Consider the following 27044-nt stretch of genomic DNA (forward strand, 5'->3'; position numbering starts at 1 on the left):
CTGTGCCAATTTTAAAGGGTTAAGTCTGTATGGATGTTGTTTGATTGGAACAGCATTTCCCACATCTACATCATGTATAGCCATTTTAGTACTTCCCAATTTATCTCTACAAACTTGCCCATGTGATATCAATAACACTTTCAGGTCAGTTTGTTTTTCCTCTGGAAGGTAACTCAATAATTTATCCCAATTTTTAAGAACACCCTCGTTTTCCAATTTAATTTGAGGTATGTTAAATTCACAGTCATCTGGATTTGGTTTGTCACTTTGAGTTAGAATCATTAAAACTTCCTTTTTCTCTCCTTCCCTTTCAAAGTAATTTTTAAGCATATTCACATGACACACTCGGTAAGTTTTCCTTCTATCTGGTGTTTTTACAACATAATTCACCTCACTTAATTTCCTTTCAATCTGATAAAGTCCACAAAACCTAGCTTTTCAAGGCTCACCTACCACTGGCAAAAACTTTATCTCCAATGGCAAAACTACGAACTTTGGATTTCTTGTCCGCTACCCGTTTCATCATATTTTGTGCAACTTTTAAATGTTGTCTCGCCAATTCACCTGCTCTATTTAATCGTTCCCTAAAATTTGACACGTAATCCAATAATGTAATTTCTGATTTCTCACTCACCAATTTTTCCTTAATCATTTTAAGTGGTCCTCTTACCTCAAGACCAAAAATTAGTTCAGAAGGACTACATTTTGTTGACTCATTAGGTGCATCCCTAATTGCAAACAGTACGAATGGAATTCTTTTATCCCAATCCTCTGGATAATCCTGACAATAAGCCCTGAACATTGTCTTTAATGTCACCTTTCTAACGCTGCCTGCGATTCTGGGTGGTACGCAGTTGATTTAAATTGTTTTATTCCTTAGCTATCCACAACTTCTTTGAATAACCTTCAGGTGAAATTTGATCCTTGATCCGATTGTAAATCTGTGGGTAGTCCATATCTAGTAAAGAATTTAAGTAACTCCTCCACAATCTTTTTAGCTGTAATATTACGTACTGGAATGGCCTCTGCAAACCTAGTAGAACACATCCATTATAGTCAAAAGATATTGATTCCCACTTTTCGTTTTAGGAAGCGGTCCTACGCAATCAATTAGGACCCATCCAAAAGGTTCCTCAAATGCTGGAATGGGTATTAACGGCACTGGTTTTATCACTGCTTGAGGTTTCCCTATCACTTGACATGTGTGACATGGTTGACAAACTTTAACTACATCTTTATGTAGTCCAGGCCAATAAAAATGTTTCTGGATTTTAGCTTGAGTTTTCCTTATTCACAAATGACCTCCCACTCGTACCTCATGTGCAACTCGCAACACCTCCTTTCTATACCCTACCAACAATACTACTTGATGAACCTCTTTTTAAAAAAATATATATATATTTATTAAAGTTTTTTAACACAATTTTTCTCCCTTACAAACAATAACACCCCCCCCCCCTCCCCGTAACAAAAAAAAAAGGAGAAATCGCGCAGAGCAAGATATATACATGGCAAAATGATATATTTACACAGCTTTATACACTGGCCATCACCCGTACGTGCCAGTTTCCCCAACCCTTCATGTTATCTCTTGCTCATCCACCTTCCTAGGCAGTCCCCCCTCCCAGGACGTCTCTCCCCCCCCCCCCCCCAAGGTTGCTGCTGCTGCTGACCGACCTTCCTCGAACGCTCCGCGAGATAGTCTAGGAACGGTTGCCACCGCCTGTAAAACCCCTGCGCAGACTCTCTCAAGGCGAACTTAATCCTCTCCAACTTTATGAACCCAGCCATATCATTTATCCAGGCCTCCAGGCTGGGGGGCTTCGCCTCCTTCCACATTAGCAAGATCCTTCGCCGGGTTACTAGGGACGCAAAGGACAGAATGCCGGCCTTTTTCGCCTCCTGCACTCCCGGTTCGTCCACTACTCCAAATATTGCTAGCCCCCAGCTTGGCTTGACCCGGACTTTCACCACCTGAGATATTGCTCCCGCCACTCCTCTTCAGAACCCCTCCAGTGCCGGGCATGACCAAAACATATGGACATGGTTCGCCGGGCTCCCTGAGCACCTTCCACATCTGTCCTCCATCCCAAAGAACCTGCTCAACCTCGCCCCCGTCAAGTGCGCTCTGTGGACCACCTTAAATTGTATCAGGCTGAGCCTGGCACACGAGGAGGAGGAATTAACCCTACCTAGGGCATCAGCCCACAGACCTACCTCGATCTCCTCCCCCAGCTCCTCCTCCCATTTACCCTTCAACTCTTCTACCAGCGCTTCCCCCTCTTCTTTCAACTCCTGGTGTATTTCCGACACCTTGCCCTCCCCGACCCATACACCTGAGATCACCCTATCTTGAACTTCTTGTGCCGGGAGCAACGGGAATTCCCTCACCTGTCGCCTCACAAAAGCCCTCACCTGCATATATCTAAAGGCATTTCCCGGGGGTAACTCGAACTTCTCCTCCAGTGCAACAGGGGGGACAGGGGGCACCCCTGCCTCGTCCCTCGGTACAGTCGAAAGTACTCCGACCTCCGCCGGTTCGTCACTACACTTGCCATCGGGGCTCTGTAAAGGAGCTTAACCCAATTGATAAACCCTACCCCGAACCCAAACCTGCGCAGCACCTCCCAGAGGTACTCCCACTCTACTCGGTCAAAGGCCTTCTCCGCGTCCATAGCTGCCACTATCTCCGCCTCTCCCTCCTCCGATGGCATCATTATCACATTTAAGAGCCTCCGCACATTGGTGTTTAGTTGCCTGCCCTTTACAAATCCCGTCTGGTCCTCGTGGATTACCCCTGGGACACAGTCCTCGATCCTCGTGGCCAGCACTTTTGCCAGCAACTTTGCATCCACATTGAGGAGCGAGATCGGCCTGTATGATCCACATTGCAGTGGGTCCTTGTCCCACTTTAGGATCAAAGAAATTGTCGCTTCCGACATTGTCGGGGGCAGGGTCCCCTCCTCTCTTGCCTCATTAAAGGTCCTCACCAGTAGCGGGGCCAACAGGTCTGCGTACTTCCTGTAGAACTCCACCAGGAATCCGTCCGGTCCCGGGGCCTTCCCCGCCTGCATGCTCCCCAAACTCTTGCTCAGCTCCTCCAGCCCAATTGGTGCCCCCAAACCAGCCACCTCTTGCTCCTCCACCCTCGGGAATCTCAGCTGATCTAGGAATCGTCTCATCCCGTCTACCCCCGCTGGGGGCTGGGATCTGTACAGCTCTTCATAAAAGGCCTTGAATACCTCGTTTATTTTCGTCGCACTCCAAACCGTGGCTCCCCTTCCATCTTTGACTCCCCCTATTTCCCTCGCTGCCATCCTCTTACGGAGCTGGTGTGCCAGCATCCGACTAGCCTTTTCCCCATACTCGTAGGTCGCCCCCTGCGCTTTCCTCCACTGTGCCTCTGCCTTCCCTGTGGTCAACGGGTCAAACTCCATCTGGAGCCGTCGTCTTTCCCCAAGTATTCTTTCCTCCGGGGCCTCTGCGTATCTCCTGTCCACTCTCAAAATCTCCCCCACTAACCTCTCCCTTTCCATACCCTCTGTCTTCTCCCTATGAGCCCTAATGGAAATTAGCTCTCCCCTGATCACCGCCTTCAACGCCTCCCATACCACCCCCACCCGCACCTCCCCGTTGTCGTTGGCCTCCAAGTACCTTTCGATACACCCCCTCACCTTCCCATACACCACCTCGTCCGCCAGCAGTCCCACATCCAGCCGCCACAACGGGCGTTGGTCCCTCTCCTCTCCCAGCTCCAGTTCCACCCAGTGTGGGGCATGTTCCGAAATGGCTATAGCCGAATACTCCGTCCTCTCCACCCTCGGGATGAGCGCCCTACCCAGAACAAAGAAATCTATCCGGGAGTAGGCTTTGTGTACATGGGAGAAGAAAGAAAATTCCCTGGCCTGCGGCCTTGCAAACCGCGATGGGTCCACTCCCCCCATCTGATCCATAAACCCCCTAAGTACCTTGGCCGCCGCCGGCCTCTTTCCAGTCCTTAATTTGGAGCGGTCTAGTGTTGGATCCAACACTGTATTGAAGTCCCCTCACATTATAAGGCCTCCTATCTCCAGGTCCGGAATGCGCCCCAACATGCGCTTCATGAATCCTGCATCATCCCAGTTCGGGGCGTATACGTTTACCAACACCACCCACATCCCTTGCAGCCTACCGCTCACCATTACATATCGCCCTCCATTGTCCGCTACAATAGTCTTGGCCTCAAATGACACCCGCTTTCCCACCAATATTGCCACCCCTCTATTCTTCGCGTCCAGTCCCGAGTGGACTACCTGTCCTACCCATCCCTTTCTTAGCCTGACCTGGTCCGCCACCTTCAGGTGTGTCTCTTGGAGCATGGCCACGTCCGCCTTCAGTCCCTCTAAGTACGCGAACACTCGAGCCCTCTTCACCGACCCATTTAGGCCCCTCACATTCCACGTTATCAGCCGGATTGGAGGGGCTCTCACCCCCCCCCCCCACGCCCCGCCGGCTAGCCATCTCCTTTTCTGGGCCAGTCCCATGTCCACGCCTCCCTCACCCTCCAGTCCCCCAGAGGGGGGACCCCCGTCCCGACCACCTCTTCTGTGTCCCATTCCCTTTCGGCCAGTGCAGCAGCAACCCTTCCCCCCCCCCCTTCCCCCCCCCTCCCCTTCCCCCCCCCTCCCCTCCCCTCCGCTAGACCCCGTCTAGCTTTTTTGCTCTCCCCATGTCACTCCCGTAAGTCAGCTGACGCCTGCTGACCCCGGCTTCCCCCGCTGTCCCATTGACCTCCCCGTGTGGGAGTCTCCCAATCCATATGCATTCCTTCGTTCCCCTTCCCGCCTTTCTTCCAGCGCGCGGGAAAACACCCCGCGCTTTCCAAAGCCCGCTTCTCCCCCTTTGGCGCAGCTCCTGTCGCGGCCTTGTCTCTCTCCCCCAGCCCATGTAATATTTCCTGCGTGTGATTGACCCCCTATATACAACAACCATCACACATCAAACCTCAAACATCCCCCCTACCCTCACAAACCCTCAGTTAAAGTCCAACTTTTCGGCTTGTACAAAGGTCCACGCCTCTTCAGGCGTTTCGAAGTAATAGTGTTGGCCCTTATATGTGACCCACAGTCGCGCTGGCTGCAGCATTCCGAATTTCACTTCTTTCCGGTACAACGCCGCTTTGGCCCGGTTGAAACCCGCTCTCCGCTTTGCAACCTCCGTGCTCCAGTCCGGGTATATTCGGATCTCTGCATTGTCCCACTTACTGCTCCGCTCCTTCTTGGCCCATCTCAGGACCCACTCTCTGTCCGTGAACTGGTGGAACCTCACCACCATCGCCCTTGGCGGCTCATTTGCCTGGGGCTTCTTCGCCAGCACCCGAAGTGCCCAGTCCAACTCCAGCGGCCTCGAAGGGGCCTTCGTGCCCATCATCGCCTCGAGCATCGTGCTCGCGTATGCCCCGGCATCAGCCCCCTCCACTCCCTCAGGGAGACCCAGGATTCGCAGATTCTTTCTCCTCGACCTCTTCGAGTCTTCCCGCCCACCTCTTGTGTAGCGCCTCGTTCTGCTCCACTCTCACCGCCAGGCCCACAAGCTCGTCCTCGTTCTGACTGACTCTTTTCTGTACCTCCTGGATCTTAGCTTCGTGGACCTTCTGGGTGATCCCAAGTCCTTCAATTGCCGAAAGCATAGGCGTCAACATCTCCTTGCGCATCTCCTCGAAGCAGCGCTTGATGAACTCCTGCAGCTCCCCTTTGTCCCTGGCCGCTGCCATTTTGTTTTCTTTTCCTCGCTTCTCCCGTTGCTCCAGTGCTGCTCCTTTGGCCATTACACTTCTGGTCCATTTAAAAAGTCTATGGGAACTCCTGAAAAAGGTCTGAGAGTCAGTTCCAGACGGGAGCTGCCGAATGCGCGACCTACTCCTCCATGGCCGCCACCGGAAGCCTCGTCCCTGCTTCTTCAATGGCCCTGGTAGATCCTTTCACAGTTGTTCCCTCTGCTGCTAGAATTCACCTTTGATAGAGTCAAGTCAGATTGCAGCTTTAAGCTTGCCCTTCCCCCGCCTGCATGCTGGAAGAGGCCCTTGTCTAAACCTGCAGCCAAAGCCAAATCTTTTACTGTTTCTGCCGGGTCTGGCAGCCAAAAGACACAACATTCCTGGAGGACACTGTCAGGGGAATGCTGCAGTCTTCTTCCCACACCGGGAAATGTCAAACAAATGCTGTGGGGGCCCTGTAAAAGAGCCCAAAAGTCCGTTCCAAGCGGGAGCTACCGAATATGCGACCTAGCTCTGCATAGCCGCACCCGGAAGTTTACTTGATGAACCTCTGCCCACTTTTCATCCGTCTGCATATGTAAAGGTCTCCCATTTTCTCATCAGGACATTACTTTTACGGTAATAACACTCTGGTATACACTCAGATTCCTCTTCCGTGTATGCTTTCTGATACATTCGTTTTCATCACTCCCACCTGCGATCCAGCTATATCATTACCCAAGATAAACTGTATTCCTGGACAAGATAGTTTCTCTATTACTCCTACTACCACTTCACCACTGAGGGGCTGGTTTAGCACAGGGCTAAATCGCTGGCTTTGAAGGCATGCCTTGTGACAATAAGCGATTTTCATTTTCATTTTTCACTCTTCACTGGACTTTCCAACCTTACTTTATATAATTGAACACTACTTCTCTCATCCCGAATTCCACATATTCCCACCTTTTCTGGCAATATTCTTCCCAAACTACATAACTCCTCATCTCTTACCATTAAAGATTGACTAGCTCCCGTATCTCTTAAAATTGTGACTTCTTTACCTGCTCCTGATTCACATGAGTAAACTTTACCCACACAAGTAAATTCTTTAAAGAGATCTGGCACCTTCTTATCAATCACCTCTTGATCAGGCTGTACAATCTTTTGCACCTCCTTTGCTTCACTTGGGCTTTGCTTGACCACTTTCACAAACCCCACTGTCTTATCCTGTTTTACCACATCAGCCTTCCCAGTGCTTTTCTTCAACCACCAATACTGTGACTTTACATGGCCTAGTTTATTACAGTGAAAACATTTGAAACTTTTCATTTCTTTTCCACCCTCCTGGATTTCGTTTTTAATCTGAGGTACACTCTCTTTATTGTCTCCCATCAGATTATCTTTACCTTTATCACTTGAGTATTTCTCATGTTCCCAGTTTCTATCCCTCACAGGCTGAAACTGATGTCGGAAACCAAGCTTTGATTTATGAACTAATTTATAATCATCTGCCATTTCTGCTGCTAACCTCGCAGTTTTAACCCTCTGCTCTTCCACATGAATTCTCACTACATCAGGAATTGAATTTTTAAACTCCTCCAAAAGTTTAATTTCTCTGAGAGCTTCAAATGTTTGGTCTATTTTCAAAGCCGTTATCCACCTATCAAAATTACTCTGTTTGAGCCTTTCAAACTCCATGTGTGTTTGACCAAATTCTTTCCTTAAATTTCTAAACCTTTGTCTGTATGCTTCAGGCACCAATTCATCTGCACCTAAGATGGATTTATTCATCTCCTCATACGTCCCAGATACCTCCTCCGGTAGTGATGCAAACACTTCACTAGCCCTACCTACCAGCTTTGTTTGAATCAGTAATACCCACATGTCCTGTGGCCATTTCATTTGTTGAGCTACCTTCGCAAATGAAATGAAAAAGTCTTCTACCTCCTTCTCATCAAACCTTGGCAATGCTTGGACATATTTAAATAGATTCCCACCAAGCCTTCGACTTTGACGCTCTTTCTCACTATCCTCATCACTATCATCCAACTGTACGTTTCCCTTTACGTCTGCCAATTTTAACTGGCTGTCATGTTTCATGGCCATTTTCTGAAATATAAACTCTCTCTCTTTATCTTTTTCCCTGATCTGTAGCTCCCTTTCTCTTTATTTTTGTTCTGCTAGGGCTATTCTTTCTTTTCTCCTTTTCTTTTTCCTCTCTCTCTCGTTTTCCTCTCTATCTCTTTCTCACTCTCTTTCTTTTTCCTCTCTATCTCTTTCGTATTCAAGCTGCTTTAATTCTTTCTCATGTTCCATTTGTTTAATTTGGAACTGAATTTTTGCCATTCCCAATGAGTCAAACTGTATCTCAGGCAACTTTAAATACTAAGCCACCGCCATAATTTCCTCATTTTTTCACATTTTGTCAGGTAATGTTAACTGCAATGTTTTTGCCAAATCTGACAGTCTGCTTTTAGTCTCTGTCTGTAAGGTACTGCGTGTGACCGTCTCCACCCCCAAAAACTTCTGAGCCTCTGGAAGAGCCATTGTCCACAACACACTCCCTACTTAAGCTAGAATACCACACCTGAAAGGCAACCACAATATGCTCACTCCTCACTGTCTTTAAGTTCACAAAGCCAATCCAATAGATAGACTTTTATCCCCTCGAGCCCCCAATTTGTTATGGGCCAGGGTTTAGAGAACCGGAAAGTGTATCATGGAGTTCACCTGACCCACAACTTTTAATAGATTGTGGTATGGGGAGCACACGCCCCACTCTGCAGGGGTGGTACAGCAGAAATGGAAAAGTATTTTTTAATGCAAAACAATGTTTATTCTATGAACTCAAGTTAACCTTTTTAAAACATACAGTGGCCATCTTGGCAACTATTAATTCAATTACAACCCCCAAAGAATACAGCACTAAGTAATCCTTTAAGCTTTCATTTTAACATCCGTACGACTTGAAAACACCTTTTAACAGAAGCACATTAGGTTTACATTCACTACTGAGAACATTTATGATTCTGAATTCACCAAATGATCAAGAGATAGTCTTTTGATGGCAGAGAGAACAGCAGTACACCTGCTTGGTCTGGCTTCAGCTCCAACACTGAAAACGAAACTAAAACACACCCTGCAGCCTGCTCAAAAATGATAATAAAAAGCTGACAGACTGCCCAGCTCTACCCGCTCTCTGACACCACTGCAGTAATAAACACCCATTTCTTAAAGATACTCTCACTACCGATATTTATATACACACCCATTTATAAACACCCATTTCTTAAAGGTACTCTCACATGACATATTGGACAGAGATTGTGTATGACAAGAGGAAACTCAGGTTATTTTCTTGATCCAATTCTATCCTCCTCTTCCGCTGTTGTTTCAGGCTGAACTATGTTTTGGAAATTTCAACATTTTTCTCAGCTCAGAGCTGAGCTTCAGACTCTTCATCACAAATGCCTCCAATTGCTAACTCCATAATGTTTCTCCACTCCATTATTGCCTCAACCCATTTTCTGCCTAAACCCTCATCCATACCATTGTCATTCCCTGACCAGATTATTCCACTGCCTCCTTGGCTGGCCTTCCAACCTCCACCAAAATCTGTAATAATATCAAATAGAAATCGGATCCCAAAGTAGCTTTGAAATGCAATTTATAAGATGCTTTACTCAGCAGAAGCCCTAATGTTTCAGCCCCCTCAGCATCCTGTTGAAAATTCTTGAATCATCCCTAAATTACAGTTTTACTTTGTTTCAGATTCAACCATTTTTCATTGATTGCTATAACGACTGTACAAGATTTAGAAAAAGTATACCAAGGATTGTTGGAGCCACAGGTATTTATATTGCTCTGTGATCTTTACACGGCCCCTCTTTTCCCCACCTTACCTTCTAGTCTGTTTGAGTACTGACTCACAGAAAGCATTTTCCAAGGTTATGAATGATCTTGCAAAATAACAGAGAAGAAAAGCTTAGGAACAGTTATTCACTTGATTAAAGGCATGGATTTCAAGGGTTAGTAATTTGCACCATCCCAGAGCAAAGCTCTTTCTCAATCATATGCTGCTCCTTGACAACATTGTTACATAGATTCTGGGTCAGTTTTTACATGTATGTTGATGACACCCAACTTTATCTCTCCATTAACTTTCTTGACCCCTCCATATGTTGTCAGACTAATTATCGAGCATATTCAGTCTTGGTTGAGCTACAATTTCCTCCAGTTAAAATTTGGGAAGACTGAAACCATTGTGTTTGACCTCTGTCACAAACCTCATAGTCTCACCAATTCTATCCTCTTCAGCTGTTGCTTGAGGCTGAACTATGTTTTGGAAATTTCAACATCTTTCTCAGCTCAGAGCTGAGCTTCAGACTCTTCATCACAAATGCCTCCAATTGCTAACTCCATAATGTTTCTCCACTCCATTATTGCCTCAACCCATTTTCTGCCTAAACCCTCATCCATACCATTGTCATTCCCTGACCAGATTATTCCACTGCCTCCTTGACTGGCTTCCAACCACAACATAAACTTGAACTCATCCAAAACACTGCTGCTGTATCCACTGTCATTGTAAAAGCGGCTTACTCATTATCCTGATTCCCCTAGGTGTTGAATTTAACTTACAGCCTCATGCTTCAGCATCCTCATGACCTCACTCTTCCCTAACTGTTTCCATTTCACAACTACCACAACCCCCACAAAAACATTCCCTTGCTCTTACTCTGACCTTTTGTACAACCTTTGCCTAACTTTGGCAGACATTTCACAACTATATCCTCAACTACTGTTATATCCCCTGGAATTTCCTGTCTATAAACCCTGCCGCCTCTTATCCTCTTCACCTCCTCTGAAGCCCTCCTTAAAACCTGTGTCAGATCAAGCTTTTGGTCACTCTCACAAAATCTCGTTCTGCCTTTGTGTGCACTTTTGTTTGATTATACATTTGTATAATCGAATATATACCCTTGAATGTTTTTCTATTTTTAAGGTGTTGTATTAAATGAAAGTTGTTGTTAAGACCGTCCCCAACTCAAGTCACACCGTTCAAAGTGAAACTTTCCGCCCAAATGGGTCAGTTTCAAGCCCAGGGCCTCTGGCTGAAAGGCCAGTTCTAGCTGTGCTGCCCAATTGTAAGTTTTTTTTGTATGTTTCTAATACTGTTTGGATTATACTTCTTCCAGAAGAACTTCCAACAAAATTACAAACACCACCAACTCCAGGTGAGTTTAAAAAATCTCCTGTTTTGAATGTATAGTATTGAATGAATCAGCATAATTTTATTATTTACCTTTTGTAGGTGATAGCACTTGAGAGGACATAAGATGGACTGGTGAAATAGGCATATATACGGCATGTGAAAATGAACAGAGTGGCGTAGTGGCAATGTCGCTGAACTAGTAATCCAGAGACCCAGGCTAATGCTGCCAGGACGTGGGTTCAAATCACACCAGTCATGGCAGCTGGTGGAATTTGAATTCAGTTAATAAATCTGGAATTTAAATGCTAGTCTCAGTAATGGTAACCATTGATTGTCTTTTTTTTAAAACCCCATCTGGTTCGTTAATGTCTTTTTAGGCAAGGAAATTTGTCCTCCTTATTTGGTGACTTCACATCCACAGCATTGTGATTGACTCGTGACTGCCCTCTGAAATGGCCTAACAAGCCACTCAGTTCAATTTATTAAGAATAGCACAAGACGGGCAGCACGGTGGCACAGTGGTTAGCACTGCTGCCTCATGGCAACGAGGTTCCAGGTTCGAACCCGGCCCTGGGTCATTGTCCACATGGAGTTTGCACATTCTTGTGCTTGCGTGGGTTTCGCCCCCACAACCCAAAGATGTGCAGGGTAGGTAGATTGTTCACTCTAAAATTGCCCCTTAATTGGAAAAAAATGGATTGGGTACTCTAAACTTATAATTTAAAAAAGAATGGCACAAGACTAGAGAAACCTGGGTTTACCCTCCGAGAAGGAGGGCTTAAGGGACAATGTGATTGGTGTTCAAAATCATGAAGGCTTTTGATAGTTCCTTATTATTTACTCTATTTCCAATGGCAGTAGGGGTAATAATTAGCGGGGACAGATTTAAGGCGATTGACAAAAGAACCAGGGTGACAGGAGGGAAAAAACATTGACTGTGCATTATGATGATCTGGAATGTACTGCCTGAAGGGATGGTGAAAGCAGAATTCAATAGGTTTTAAAGGGAAATTGGATAAACCCTTGCGGTGACAAAAATTGTAGGACTGAGGGAAAGAACAATGGAATGGAACTAATTGGATAGCTGTTTCAAAAATAGAAACAAAGTATCCTTGAGATCTCCGCTGTATTATCCCAAATGTGCAAAACACATTTGTAGGTCCTGAGAACTGCTTGTTTCCTATACTGCAGAAATGCCTAGACAAAATGCACAAATACCTGGCTTGGTAGGGTTCTCTACATTCACTATGCGCTATGATTCCATCCATCCATCTCCACTGCAGTAGGTGTTGCAGTAAAGCTGCTTCAATACAGGAACTACTTTGCGCTATGGCATGTACCAACATGCTCTAAATGGTTAGCATGATAGCATTAGTTCCAGAATTTTCATCACTATTATTTGGAAAGTTTAACCTCTTCTGTTATTTGCAGGGTATGCAACTAAGAGAACTGCTTTTTATGCTGCCGTTGCTGTTTTGACTTTCGTTATCATCTTTGGCTGTATAGTTTGGGCACAACTAAAATCCAAGAAAAATGGTAAGGAATGGCCTGATCGAATCCAAGACTTTTTATTTCATGTTGTTTGTATTGTCATGATGTTTTTCCTCTCCCAGGTGTCAACAGGTCATGCAGTGTATCTTAGGTTTGATTGCATTATTGCTTTTGTGGGGTGGTGACCAAGAACTATATTCTTTGTCTCCCTCCCCAGGGTCTAGTTAGCATCTACTGCAATTCAGACACCCTGAAATCCAGGACTTAATACATCAAGGTAGCATTTGACCAAGTGTAGCATCAAGGAGTCATGGCAAAATTGGAGTCAATGGGGATCGAGGGGAAAACACTCCACTATACAAAGACATATGTAGCACAAAGAAAGATGGCTGTGATGGTTGGAAGTCAAACATTTCAGTCCCAGGACATCCTGTCCTAGACCCCACCATCTTCAGCTGTTTCATCAATGACCGTCCCTCCTCATAAGATCAGCAATGGGGATGTTCACTGATGATTGCACATTGTTCAGCACCATTCGCGACTCCTCAGATACTGAAGCAGTCTCGTATGCAGCAAGATCTGGACAACATTTAGATTTGACATGATAAGTAGAAAGTAATATTCACACTGTACAAGTGCCAGGCAATGACCATCTCCAACAAGAAAGAATCTAACCATCTTCCCTTGAGATTCAATGGCACTACTATCACTGCATCAACATCCTGAGAATTACCATTGACCAGAACTGGCCCAGACATCTAAATACTGTGGCCTCAAAAAACAGTGTGAGGCTGGGAATTTTGCAGCAGATAACTTATCTCTGGACCACCCAAAGCCTGACTTAACATCCACAAGGCAGAAGTCCGAAGAATGATGGAATAGTGGAATACTCTCCACTTGCCTGGATGAATGAAGTTCTCAAGAAGCTTGACACCATCCAGAACAAAGCAGTTTGCTTAAATGGCATCCCATGAATCACTTTAAACATTCACTTCCTCAACCACCAATGCACAGTGGCAGCAGGGTGTACCATCTAGAAAACCACTGCAGGCTATGTCGTGTAGGTACACTCAGAAGTACTTTTAGATGTTCTCATGCAGCTATTGCCCTACCCACATCCCATGAAAGAATACATTTTTAGAAGTTCTAAATTACTGAAAGCAAGATTCAGAGACTGATGGGCCAAAGTGCCATCAAATTATCGTATGGTACTGGGTTATAGTACAAGTACTACATAGAGAACATAGAACATAGAAAAATACAGCACAGAACAGGCCCTTCGGCCCACGATGTTGTGCCGAAACTTTGTCCCAGATTAATCATAGATTATCATAGAATTTACAGTGCAGAAGGAGGCCATTCGGCCCATCGAGTTTGCACCGGCTCTTGGAAAGAGCACCCTACCCAAGGTCAACACCTCCACCCTATCCCCATAATCAGTAACCCCACCCAACACTAAGGGCAATTTTGGACACTAAAGGCAATTTATCATGGCCAATCCACCTAACCTGCACATCTTTGGACTGTGGGAGGAAACCGGAGCACCCGGAGGAAACCCACGCACACACGGGCAGGATGTGCAGACTCCACACAGACAGTGACCCAAGCCGGAATCGAACCTGGGACCCTGGAGCTGTGAAACAATTGTGCTATCCACAATGCTACCGTGCTGCCCTTAAGAACAAATTAATCTACACTATAATCATTCTACCGTGATCCATGTACCTATCCAATAGCTGCTTAAAGGTCCCTAATGTTTCCAACTCAACTACTTCCATAGGCAGTGCATTCCATGCCCCCACTACTCTCTGGGTAAAGAACCTACCTCTGACATCCCCCCTATATCTTCCACCATTCACCTTAAATTTATGTCCCCTTGTAATGGTTTGTTCCACCCGGGGGAAAAGTCTCTGACTGTCTATCTATTCCCCTGATCATCTTATAAACCTCTATCAAGTCGCTCCTCATCCTTCTCCGTTCTAATGAGAAAAGGCCTAACACCCTCAACCTTTCCTCGTAAGACCTACTCTCCATTCCAGGCAACATCCTGGTAAATCTCCTTTGCACCTTTTCCAAAGCTTCCACATCCTTCCTAAAATGAGGCGACCAGAACTGTACACAGTACTCCAAATGTGGCCTTACCAATGTTTTGTACAGCTGCATCATCACCCCACGGCTCTTAAATTCAATCCCTCTGTTAATGAACGCTAGCACACCATAGGCCTTCTTCACAGCTCTATCCACTTGAGTGGCAACTTTCAAAGATGTATGAACATAGACCCCAAGATCTCTCTGCTCCTCCACATTGCCAAGAGCCCTACCGGAACCCTGTATTCCACATTCATATTTGTCCTTCCAAAATGGACAACCTCACACTTTTCAGGGTTAAACTCCATCTGCCACTTCTCAGCTCAGCTCTGCATCCTATCTATGTCTCTTTGCAGCCGACAACAGCCCTCCTCACTATCCACAACTCCACCAATCTTCGTATCGTCTGCAAATTTACTGACCCACCCTTCAACTCCCTCATCCAAGTCATTCATGAAAATCACAAACAGCAGAGGACCCAGAACTGATCCCTGCGGTACGCCACTGGTAACTGGGATCCAGGCTGAATATTTGCCATCCACCACCACTCTCTGACTTCTATCGGTTAGCCAGTTCGTTATCCAACTGGCAAAATTTCCCACTATCCCATGCCTCCTTACTTTCTGCATAAGCCTACCATGGGGAACCTTATTAAATGCCTTACTAAAATCCATGTACACTACATCCACTGCTTTACCTTCATCCGCATGCTTGGTCACCTTCTCAAAGAATTCAATAAGACTTGTAAGGCAAGACCTACCCCTCACAAATCCGTGCTGACTATCCCTAATCAAGCAGTGTCTTTCCAGATGCTCAGAAATCCTATCCCTCAGTACCCTTTCCATTACTTTGCCTACCACCGAAGTAAGACTAACTGGCCTGTAATTCCCAGGGTTATCCCTATTCCCTTTTTTGAACAGGGGCATGACATTCGCCACTCTCCAATCCCCTGGTACCACCCCTGTTGACAGTGAGGACGAAAAGATAATTGCCAACGGCTCTGCAATTTCATCTCTTGCTTCCCATAGAATCCTTGGATATATCCCGTCAGGCCCGGGGGACTTGTCTATCCTCAAGTTTTTCAAAATGCCCAACACATCTTCCTTCCTAACAAGTATTTCCTCGAGCTTACCAGTCTGGTTCACACTATAGGCTACAGGAATGGTGCAGGAGGGAGGGTTTCAGATTTCTGGATAATTGGGGCTCATTCTGGGGTCGGTGGGACCTCTACAAACGGGATGGTCTACTCCTGGACCAGAGGGGTACCAATATCCTGGGAGGGAAATTTGCTAATGCTCTTCGGGAGGGTTTAAACTAGTTCAGCAGGGGCTTCGGAACCTGAATTGTAGCCCCAGTATACAGGAGGTTGAGAGTAGTGAGGTCATGAGTAAGGTTTCAAAGTTGCAGGAGTGTACCGGCAGGAAGGAAGGTGGTTTAAAGTGTGTCTTCTTCAATGCCAGGAGCATCCGGAATAAGGTGGGTGAACTTGCGGCATGAGTTGGTACCTGGGACTTTGATGTTGTGGCCAGTTCGGAGACATGGATAGAGCAGGGACAGGAATGGTTGTTGCAGGTGCCGGGGTTTAGATATTTCAGTAAGCTTAGGGAAGGTGGTAAAAGAGGGGATGGGGTGGCATTGTTAGTCAAGGACAGTATTACGGTGCCAGAAAGGACGTTTGATGAGGACTCGTCTACTGAGGTAGTATGGGCTGAGGTTAGAAACAGGAAAGGAGAGGTCACCCTGTTAGGGGTTTTCTATCGGCCTCCAAAAAGTTCCAGAGATGTAGAGGAAAGGATTGCAAAGATGATTCTGGATAGGAGCGAAAGCAACAGGGTAGTTGTTATGGGGGACTTTAACTTTCCAAATATTGACTGGAAACGCTATAGTTAGAGTACTTTAGATGGGTCCGTTTTTGTCCAATGTGTGCAGGAGGGTTTCCTGACACAGTATGTAGATAGGCCAATGAGAGGCAAGGCCATATTAGATTTGGTACTGGGTAATGAACCAGGACAGGTATTAGATTTGGAGGTAGGTGAGCACTTTGGCGATGGTGATCACAATTCGATTACGTTTACTTTAGTGATGGAAAGGGATAGGTATATGCCGCAGGGCAAGAGTTATATCTGGGGGAAAGGCAATTATGATGTGATGATGCATGACATAGGATGCATCGGATGGAGAGGAAAACTGCAGGGGATGGGCACAATGGAAATGTGGAGCTTGTTCAAGGAACAGCTACTCTGCGTGTCCTTGATAAGTATGTACCTGTCAGGCAGGGAGGAAGTGGTCGAGCAAGGGAACCGTAGTTTACTACAGCAGTCGAAACACTTGTCAAGAGGAAGAAGGAGGCTTATGTAAAGATGAGGCATGAAGGTTCCGTTAGGGTGCTCGAGAGTTACAAGTTAGCTAGGAAGGACCTAAAGAGAGAGCTAAGAAGAGCCAGAAGGGGACATGGGAAGTATTTGGCAGGTAGGATCAAGGATAACCCTAAAGCTTTCTATAGACATGTCAGGAATAAACAAATGACTAGGGAGAAGAGTAGGACCAATCAAGGATAGTAGTGGGAAGTTGTGCTTGGTGTCCGAGGAGATAGGAGAGGTGCTAAATGAATATTTTTCATCAGTATTCACACAGGAAAAAGACAATGTTGTCGAGGAGAATACTGAGATTCAGGTTACTAGACTAGAAGGGCTTGAGGTTCATAAGGAGGAGGTGTTAGCAATTCTGGAAAGTGTGAAAATAGATAAGTCCCCTGGGCTGGATGGGATTTATCCTAGGATTCTCTGGGAAGCTAGGGAGGAGATTGCTGAGCCTTTTGCTTTGATCTTTAAGTCATCTTTGTCTACAGGAATAGTGCCAGAAGACTGGAGGATAACAAATGTTGTCCCCTTGTTCAAGAAGGGGAGTAGAGACAACCCCGGTAACTATAGAACAATGAGCCTTACTTCTGTTGTGGGCAAAATCCTGGAAAAGTTTATAAGAGATAGGATGTATAATCATCTGGAAAGGAATAATTTGATTAGAGATAGTCAACACGGTTTTGTGAAGGGTAGGTCGTGCCTCACAAACCTTATTGAGTTCTTTGAGAAGGTGACCAAACAGGTGGATGAGGGTAAAGCAGTTGATGTGGTGTATATGGATTTCAGTAAAGCGTTTGATAAGGTTCCCCACGGTAGGCTACTGCAGAAAATACGGAGGCATGGGATTCGAGGTTTTAGCAGTTTGGATCAGAAATTGGCTAGCTGGAAGAAGACAAAGGGTGGTGGTTGATGGGAAATGTTCAGACTGGAGTCCAGTTACTAGTGGTGTATCACAAGGATCTGTTTTGGGGCCACTGCTGTTTGTCATTTTTATAAAAGACCTGGAGGAGGGCGTAGAAGGATGGGTGAGTAAATTTGTAGATGACACTAAAGTCGGTGGAGTTGTGGACAGTGCGGAAGGATGTTATAAGTTACAGAGGGACATAGATAAGCTGCAGTGCTGGGCTGAGAGATGGCAAATGGAATTTAATTCAGAAAAGTGTGAGGTGATTCATTTTGGAAGGAATAACAGGAAGACAGTACTGGGCTAATGGTAAGATTCTTGGCAGTGTGGATGAGCAGAGAGATCTAGGTGTCCATTGACATAGATCCCTGAAAGTTGCCACCCAGGTTGAGAGGGTTGTTAAGAAGGCGTACGGTGTGTTAGCTTTTATTGGTAGAGGGATTGAGTTTCGGAGCCATGAGGTCATGTTGCAGCTGTACAAAACTCTGGTGCGGCCGCATTTGGAGTATTGCGTGCAATTCTGGTCGCCGCATTATAGGAAGGATGTGGAAGCATTGGAAAGGGTGCAGAGGAGATTTACCAGAATGTTGCCTAGTATGGGGGGAAGATCTTATGAGGAAAGGCTGAGGGCTGTTTTTGTTAGAGAGAAGAAGGTTAAGAGGTGACTTAATTGAGGCATACAAGATGATCAGAGGATTGGATAGTGAGAGCCTTTTTCCTCGGATGGTGAAGTCTAGCACGAGGGGACATAGCTTTAAATTGAGGGGAGATAGATATAAGACAGATGTCAGAGGTAGGTTCTTTACTCAGAGAGTAGTAAGGGCGTGGAATACCCTGCCTGCAACAGTAGTAGACTCGCCAACGCTAAGGGATTCAAATGGTCATTTGATAGACATATGGGCGATAAGGGAATAGTGTAGATGGGCTTTCGAGTGGTTTCACAGGTCGGCGCAACATCGAGGGCCGAAGGGCCTGTACTGCGCTGTTATGTTCTATGTTCAGGGACCTCCAACAACCATTTCTGCCCCTCTTCTATCCAAGTTTCCGTGATGGCCACCACATCGTAGTCCCAAGTACCAATCCATGCCTTAAGTTCACCCACCTTATTCCTGATGCTTCTTGCGTTGAAGTATACACACTTCAACCCATCTCCGTGCCTGCAAGTACTCTCCTTTGTCAGTGTTCCCTTCTCCTTTGCCTCATTACACGCTTTGGCGTCCTGAATATCGGCTACCTTAGTTGCTGGACTACAAATCCGGTTCCCATTCCCCTGCCAAATTAGTTTAAACCCTCCCGAAGAGTACTAGAAAACCTGCCTCCCAGGATATTGGTGCCCCTCTGGTTCAGATGCAACCCGTCCTGCTTGTACAGGTCCCACCTTCCCCAGAATGCGCTCCAATTATCCAAATACCTGAAGCCCTCCCTCCTACACCATTCCTGCAGCCACGTGTTCAACTGCACTCTCTCCCTATTCCTAGCCTCGCTATCACGTGGCACCGGCAACAAACCAGAGATGACAACTCTGTCTGTCCTGGCTTTTAACTTCCAGCCTAACTCCCTAAACTTGTTTATTACCTCCACACCCCTTTTCCTACCTATGTCGTTGGTACCAATGTGCACCACGACTTCTGGCTGCTCACCCTCCTCCTTAAGGATCCTGAAGACATGATTGGAGATCCCTGGCCCTGGCACCCGGGAGGCAACATACCTTCCGGGAGTCTCGCTCTCGACCACAGAATCTCCTATCTCTTCCCCTAACCATTGAATTTCCTATTACTATTGCTTTTCTATTCTCCCCCCTTCCCCTCTGAGCCCCAGAGCCAGACTCCGTGCCAGAGACCTGGCCGCTAGGGCCTTCCTTCAGTAGGTCATCCCCCCCAACAGCATCCAAAACGGTATACTTGTTTTGAAGGGGAACGGCCACGAGGGATCCCTGCACTGTCTGCCTGTTTGTTTTCTTTCCCCTGACTGTAACCCAGCTACTCTTGTCCTGTACCTTGGGTGTGGTTACCTCCCTGTAACTCTTCTCTATAACCCCCTCTGCCTCCCGGATGATCCGAAGTTCACCCAGCTCCAGTTCCCTAACACGGTCTTTGAGGAGCTGGAGTTGGGTGCACTTCCCGCAGGTATAGTCAACGGGGACACCGATGGTATCCCTCACCACCCACATCCTACAGGAGGAGCATGCAACTGGCCTAGCCTCCATCCCCTCTTACCTTATAGAATATAGCTGCCCTGTGGACCAACTGGACCTCCGCCCTCCGACTCTGCTCCCAGTCAGTTGCACTCTCTGTAAACTCCTGGCTCCCTTATTGCCCTTTGCGGAAATGTAGGAAATGAAATGAAAGGAGCACCTTACTCCCTCCTCACCTAACTTTCACTATAGCACTCAAATGCACCAAATTCAGCACTCAGTGCAAAAAGTTACATATAAACTGCTTGCTGATTATTAGTTACTTCAAAATCAGTGTCTCTATTTGACATGAAACGTCAAGTCACCCCAAGCTATGGGATCAAGTAAATTTCTCTCTTTACAAGTAGGGCTTCTTTTATCTAAAATCATATCTTCTTTAGTGCTTTGATGGGAAGTATTTTTACTCACCAATACTTACTTTTCTTTGTGTCCTTCTTTACTTCCCCCATTTCTCACCATTTTGAAATTTTCAAGCATTTGAGTATAATGCTGATTCCACAATGCGTGAGGTGTGTGGTCTAGATAAAGAACATATTCTACAAAATGCACTGAATCTGTCTGATTACAATGTGTTCATTTGGTAACTGAGGAAAGTGGGAGGAGGGGGAAACAATTTTTGGGGGTGGGGTGGGGGGAGACTCACATCTCAGCATTCTGCATGTCATTTAAAAAATAAACCAATTCTCACTAATGGCATTAATATTAAGACTTCTAAACCATCTTTTTTTTAATTTTAGAAATGAAGCCCTCACCTGAACACTCATGGAGCGGTACGTTAACCAATTCAAACTAGTTATTTTATCTATGTAGCATATATGTATTTAAAAAGTTACTTTTGTGCATGTTTGATCTCGGTGTTCTCATTAAATTAGTATCCCTACAGTGCAAAAGGAGACCAATTAGCCCATCGAGTCTGCACCGACCCTCTGAAAGAGCACCCTTGGCCCACTCCCCATAACCCCACCTAGCCTGTATATCTTTGGACACTAAGGGGCAGTTTAGCATGCCCAATCAACCGAACAGTTCCTATGTTCACATTTATAATGGAAACTACCTATATAAGCTTGTCATGCTTTCGATGTTTTGGTTCCGCCCAGGAGAGTACTTAGCACCACTAGCAAGAGGATGACACAGGAAGGTCCATTATACATGTGGATGTAGGAATTAAAGTAAAGGGGCTGGTTTAGCACTGTGGGCTAAACAGCTGGCTTGTAAAGCAGCGCAGGTTCAATTCCCGTACCAGCCTCCCCGAACAGGCGCCGGAATGTGGCGACTATGGGCTTTTCACAGTAACTTCATTGAAGCCTACTTGTGACAATAAGCGATTATTTATTTGAATGATAATTCTAAAATACTAACTGATGTTTGCAGCCCCAGTACAAATATCCCCTGCTCTCTAACCCCATTTCATCTGAACTCTACATCAGATTTTGTTTCCATGCGTGCATTTGATCTCAATTTACTTAAAAATTTTGTATCAAGCAAACATGCAGTGAACAACGAAAAGTTCAGCACAGGAACAGGCCCTTCGGCCCTCCAAGCCTGCGCCGACCATGCTGCTCGTCTAAACTAAATTTTTCTACACCGGCCTCCCCGAACAGGCGCCGGAATGTGGCGACTAGGGGCTTTTCACAGTAACTTCATTTGAAGCCTACTTGTGACAATAAGCGATTTTCATTTTATTTCATGATTTTACCACTTGCCACTATCTGTGTGCCTGTAGAAAACAGCTTTTATTCACCCCTCATATTCAGTTTCCCACCTTATCCTGCTAACACCCTACCCATTTCTTGAAGCTACTGGCGCAAAGCCACATGCAGGTATTTAACTACAGAGATCTCAACCACGTAAATCAATAACAGTTGTGGATGTCATATGATCAGAAATTCAGGAATGCCTTCAATCAGAGATTGGGAGCTCTTGTCTACGTATGTATTTGTCAGTGTTCGCTGAATAGGGAATTCGACCAAATTTATTCTCTTGACTCCGCATCAATCTGATTAGCTGCAATAAGTTCGCTCATCAAATATCAGTCTGGTTTTCTTTAACTGGTTGACAATTTCTTATTTGATTCAGTTTTTATTTAATTTGATGGAACTATCTTAATTTTTTTACAGTTGAACCAATGGTTGTAACCCCAGAACTGCCACAGGTGAAAAAGCAAGTTCTGATAATCTACTCACTGGACCATGATCTCTACAAGAATGTGGTCCTGGCATTTGCAGAGTTCCTAATGACTGCCTGTGGTACCAAAGTAACTTTAGATTATTTAGAGATCAACAAGATTGCAGAAGTCGGACACATCAATTGGCTCACATTGCACAAAAATGAGTCGGACAAGATTATAATTTTATGTTCCCGTGGGACAAGGTTGAAGTGGGAAGCCATGCTGCGCGTTGGACAGGACCAGATTTTGCTGAAAAGTGATGAACGCTCACCAATGCGTGATATGTTCACTCCCGCCATGAACCTGATTTTGCCAGACTTTAAGCGGCCAGCTTCATTTGGGAAGTATATCGTTGCATATTTTGATGACATCAGCAGTGAAGAAGACGTACCTGATCCATTTAACGTTGGTGTGAAGTACAAACTGATGAAACAGTTTGAGGAAATACATTTCCGAGTGCAAGACTTGGAGAAATATGAACCAGGAAAAACTTGCCGTGTTGCAGGAATAACAATAGATGATTACCATGAACACCCATCTGGTGAAATATTGAAAAATGCAGTTCAAAAGTTTAAGTTGCTGCAAATGGAGCAGCCGGACTGGTTTGAGAAAGAATGTATCATTTCTCCAGAGGAAGCAGGGGTTGAGCCAAACTGGAATGAAGAACCTTGTGATCTCCTATCAATTAGGCAAAACATTCTGCAGTATAAGTCCCTTGATTATATGCCCTGTACAGTGAACGAAGTGTATATGGCCAAATCGAGCAATGAGGCACTTATGAGGTGTCCAGTGGGATTTGAGCATAGCGTCCAAGATATTAATTTGTCTCAAAATATGATTGGAGTAGACTGCAACATAAAACCAACATATACCTTGGAACCATTATACAGCACGTCAATATCTGGCTGTAGTCAAAATGTGTCAAACTGTCCCAACATTGAGTTCCCTCAGGCAGAAGAGGAACCACTCTTGCAAAAGGATTGGATTCGGAGGAATGATGTTGCAGACTTTCCTCGGCACAGTTGTGCAGGTGACATTACAATGAATGGAATTGGTGTCCATTCAGGTGGTGACCAAATCTCATCCATTTCTCATGATGTAAAAAAGAGACTGGAAGAGTTTCAGCAGGTGCTGTTCCTTCAGGGTTTAATGTCTTCAAAGGACTCAACCAGGCTACCACATTTGCAAAGTGAGGTTATTGGATGTCCACAATCTCTCTGCCTTGAGAAAGAAGATAATGTATATTCAGATCAAGGCTATAGCTCCCAGCAGTCATTCTCCGTGGATGAAATCCCATCACGAAGCATGAACACATCTTCTGAAGCATTAAATGAATTAAAAATTCTGCAGATGGCTTTACTTAATGAAAGTATGCGTAACTGAATAGAAGTTGAATGTATGAGACAAAATTGCACAGTGTTTGTGATTTACAGAAAAGCCATCTTAATGCTCAGGACATTAAATAACAGCAGTGCCTATGGATGTGGCAAGTCAACGGAATATGTCCTGGCCTCCCTTAGGTAGTCTGTCACACATGGAATTAACATGTAAATCATCAGGTAAATAATTAAAAATATAGGTGACTTAATTTGTTCATAATAATGTTTGCACGCTATCTTTCACTGTAAACCAAGTGTAGAAATGCAAATTATGACAAATAAAATGGGCTTGTTAAAATTTGTGACCAAAAAGTGGATTTGGAATAAATTCCAAATACAAATCTGATTATGTGAACGGGTTCACTTTGAATTCCAGCCCAATGAAACTCTGTGAAGGGTGACTGGTAATTCAGGTATTTCCAAACTTGTAAATTTATGGTATTGCTAGTTTAAAAAAAAAATTACATACATCCATATCAATCACCAGATGCCAAAGTTGTTTTATAGAGCTATAAGTTAGAGTTAGAGAGTGGCTTTAGAATTTAGAGCACCATCAAATACAGTAGCAAGTTCATGTCAAAGAAAAGTTCTGTCAAGGGTGCCATCATGCAAAGTGAGTTTGCAGCAGGTTCTCCCAGAATATGTTTGGTTTCTTCCACTGGAAAATGCAGAAGCTTCTACTTCCTAAGTCTTCTCATTGTAAAAAGTTATTTTCAGTAGTGTGATTGAGAGCATTTCTGCTTTACTGAAAACTAAAGTTAGTGCATTGTAGGACCTGACTTTAAGAAAGGCTTTTAGATTAAACAAGTGTAGAACAGTCAGTTCCCAGTAAACCAGGGCCCTTCACAGTACAAAATCTACGTGTTTGACCTCAGTGATAATTTTCTTAAAGCAAGCATAAATCAAAATGGAAATGTGTGGGGGGGGGGGGGGGCGGGCGGGGGGGGGGGGGGGGCAGGCGGGACGGGGGGCGGGGGAAGGGTGGGGGGTGGGGGGCGAGGGGGGGGAAGGGGTGGGGGGGGAAGGGAAGGGTGGGGGGGGGAAAGGGTGGGGGGGGGAAAGGGTGGGGGGGGGGGGAAAGGGTGGGGGGGGGGAAGGGGTGGGGGGGGAAGGGGTGGGGGGGAAGGGGTGGGGGGGGGAAGGGGTGGGGGGGGAGGTGGGAGGGGGGGAAGGGTGGGGGGGAAGGAAGGGAGGGTGGGGGGGGGGGGCGGGAGGGTGGGGGGGGGGCGGGAGGGTGGGGGGGGGGCGGGAGGGTGGGGGGGGGCGGGAGGGTGGGGGGGGGCGGGGGGGGCGGGGGAAGGGTGGGGGGGGCGGGGGAAGGGTGCGGGGGCGGGGGAAGGGGGCGGGGGAAGGGTGGGGGGGCGGGGGAAGGGTGGGGGGGCGGGGGAAGGGTGGGGGGGCGGGGGAAGGGTGGGGGGCGGGGGGGAAGGGTGGGGGGCGGGGGGGAAGGGTGGCGGGGGAAGGGTGGGGGCGGGGGGAAGGGTGGGGGGGGGAGAGGGTGGGGGTGGGGGGGAAGGGTGGGGGGGTGGGGGGGGGGGGGGGGGAAGGTGGATTTACAGGGCTTGCAGGAACAGGAAATGAGGCAGACCAGGTGAGTTAATTAGGTGGGAGCTGAAATTTCACTTTCCTGGTGGTGGGTTCAAATTTAGAGAGTAACTCAGTAGTGTGTTCTAGAGGGTCAGGCCTCATGTCATCCCATATTATATATTGACATGCTATGAATACTCATTATATGAAAGCTTTTTGTATCTTCCTGGTTCGTAAGTTCAAAGGACATAGGAGCAGAATTAGGCCATTTGGCCCATCGAGTCTGCTCCGCCATTCGATCATGGCTGATCTCATCCTCGCCTTAACTCCACCATCCTGTCCGTTTTCCATTACCCTCCAACCTAGTACCAATTAAAAATCTGACTAACTCCTCCTTAAATTTACTCACTGTCCCAATATCCACCACATTTTGGGAATTCCACAGGTACATAACATTTTGGGAGAAGTAGTTTCTCCTCAACACTGTTTGAAATTTGCTACCTCTTATCTCTCGTTCTAGAATAACACAGAACATAGAAAATACAGCACAGAACAGGCCCTTCGGCCCACGATGTTTTGCCGAACCTTTGTCCTAGATTAATCATAGATTATCATTGAATTTACAGTGCAGAAGGAGGCCATTCAGCCCCCTGAGTCTGCACCTGCTCTTGGAAAGAGCACCCCACCCAAACCCAACACCTCCACCCAACACTAAGGGCAATTTTGGACGCTAAGGCCAATTTATCACGGCCAATCCACCTACCCTGCACATCTTTGGACTGTGGGAGGAAACCGGAGCACCCGGAGGAAACCCACGCAGACACGGGGAGGACGTGCAGACTCCGCACAGACAGTGAACCAAGCCGGAATCGAACCTGGGACCCTGGCGCTGTGAAGCAATTGTGCTATCCACAATGCTACCGTGCTCCCCCTTAAGGATCCTGAAGACACGATCCGAGACATCCCTGACCCTGGCACCCGGGAGGCAACATACCTTCCGGGAGTCTCGCTCGCGACTACAGAATCTCCTATCTATTCCCCTAACCATTGAATCTCCTACAACTATTGCTTTTCTATTCTTCCCCCTTCCCTTCTGAGCCCCAAAGCCAGACTCAGTGCCAGAGACCTGGCCGCTGGGGCCTTCCCCCGGTAGGTCATCCCCCCCCTAACAGCATCCAAAATGGTATACTTGTTTTGAAGGGGAATGGCTGCGAGGGATCCCTGCACTGTCTGCCCGTTTGTTTTTTTTCCCCCTGACGGTAACCCAGCTATTCTTGTCCTGTACCTTGGGTGTGGTTACCTCCCTGTAACTCTTCTCAATCACCCCCTCTGCCTCCCGGATGATCCGAAGTTCATCCATCTTCAGCTCCAGTTCCCTAACACGGTCTTTGAGGAGCTGAAGTTGGGTGCACTTCCCGCAGGTATAGTCAGCGGGGACACCGGTGGTATCCCTCACCACCCACATCCTACAGGAGGAGCATTCTACTGGCCTAGCCTCCATCCCCTCTTACCTGACAGAATATAGCTGCCCTGTGGACTAACTAGATCTCCGCCCTCCGACTCTGCTCCCAGTCAGCTACACTTTCTGTAAACTCCTGGCTCTCTTCTCACTCTTTGCGGAAATGTCGGAAACAAAATGAAAGGAGCACCTTACTCCCTCCTCACCTAACTCCCTCGGTCACCAAACTCTTACTATAGCACTCAAAATGCACCAAATTCAGCACTCCCTCAGTCACCAAACTCTCACTATAGCACCAAATTCAGCACTCCCTCAGTCACCAAACTCTCACTATAGCACTCAAATGCACCAAATTCAGCACTCAGTGCAAACAAAGTCTGCACTGTAGGGAATCACTTTTATACTGTGAATCTAGCCTCTGAAAACTGGCCTAATCCAATTAACTAATTAACAAGCTCCAGCTGCAAGTGCCTAAAGGTAGAAGCTTGTTTAAAGCTGATTGAAAATTCACCTTCTTCTAAACCAA

General features: G+C 46.3%; 1 protein-coding gene across 3 annotated transcripts in view; it reads left to right on the top strand.

Moving 5' to 3' along the window:
- LOC140396258 (interleukin-17 receptor A-like) overlaps positions 1–23830 on the top strand; it is a 94736-nt gene extending 70906 nt beyond the window's left edge. For 2 of the 3 annotated variants that reach the window (XM_072484618.1, XM_072484620.1), the window contains exons 9-13: positions 9506–9584; positions 10933–10971; positions 12381–12485; positions 20724–20756; positions 22104–23830. In XM_072484618.1, coding sequence (XP_072340719.1) covers positions 9506–9584; positions 10933–10971; positions 12381–12485; positions 20724–20756; positions 22104–23536 — 1689 coding nt within the window. In that variant the 3' untranslated portion in view covers positions 23537–23830. The remainder of the gene's footprint in view (positions 1–9505; positions 9585–10932; positions 10972–12380; positions 12486–20723; positions 20757–22103) is intronic. The other variant, XM_072484619.1, reaches the window with a different exon arrangement.
- The last annotated feature ends 3214 nt before the right edge of the window (positions 23831–27044 follow it).

The sequence above is a fragment of the Scyliorhinus torazame genome, chromosome 19, assembly GCF_047496885.1.
Source record: "Scyliorhinus torazame isolate Kashiwa2021f chromosome 19, sScyTor2.1, whole genome shotgun sequence".
NCBI lineage: Eukaryota > Metazoa > Chordata > Chondrichthyes > Carcharhiniformes > Scyliorhinidae > Scyliorhinus > Scyliorhinus torazame.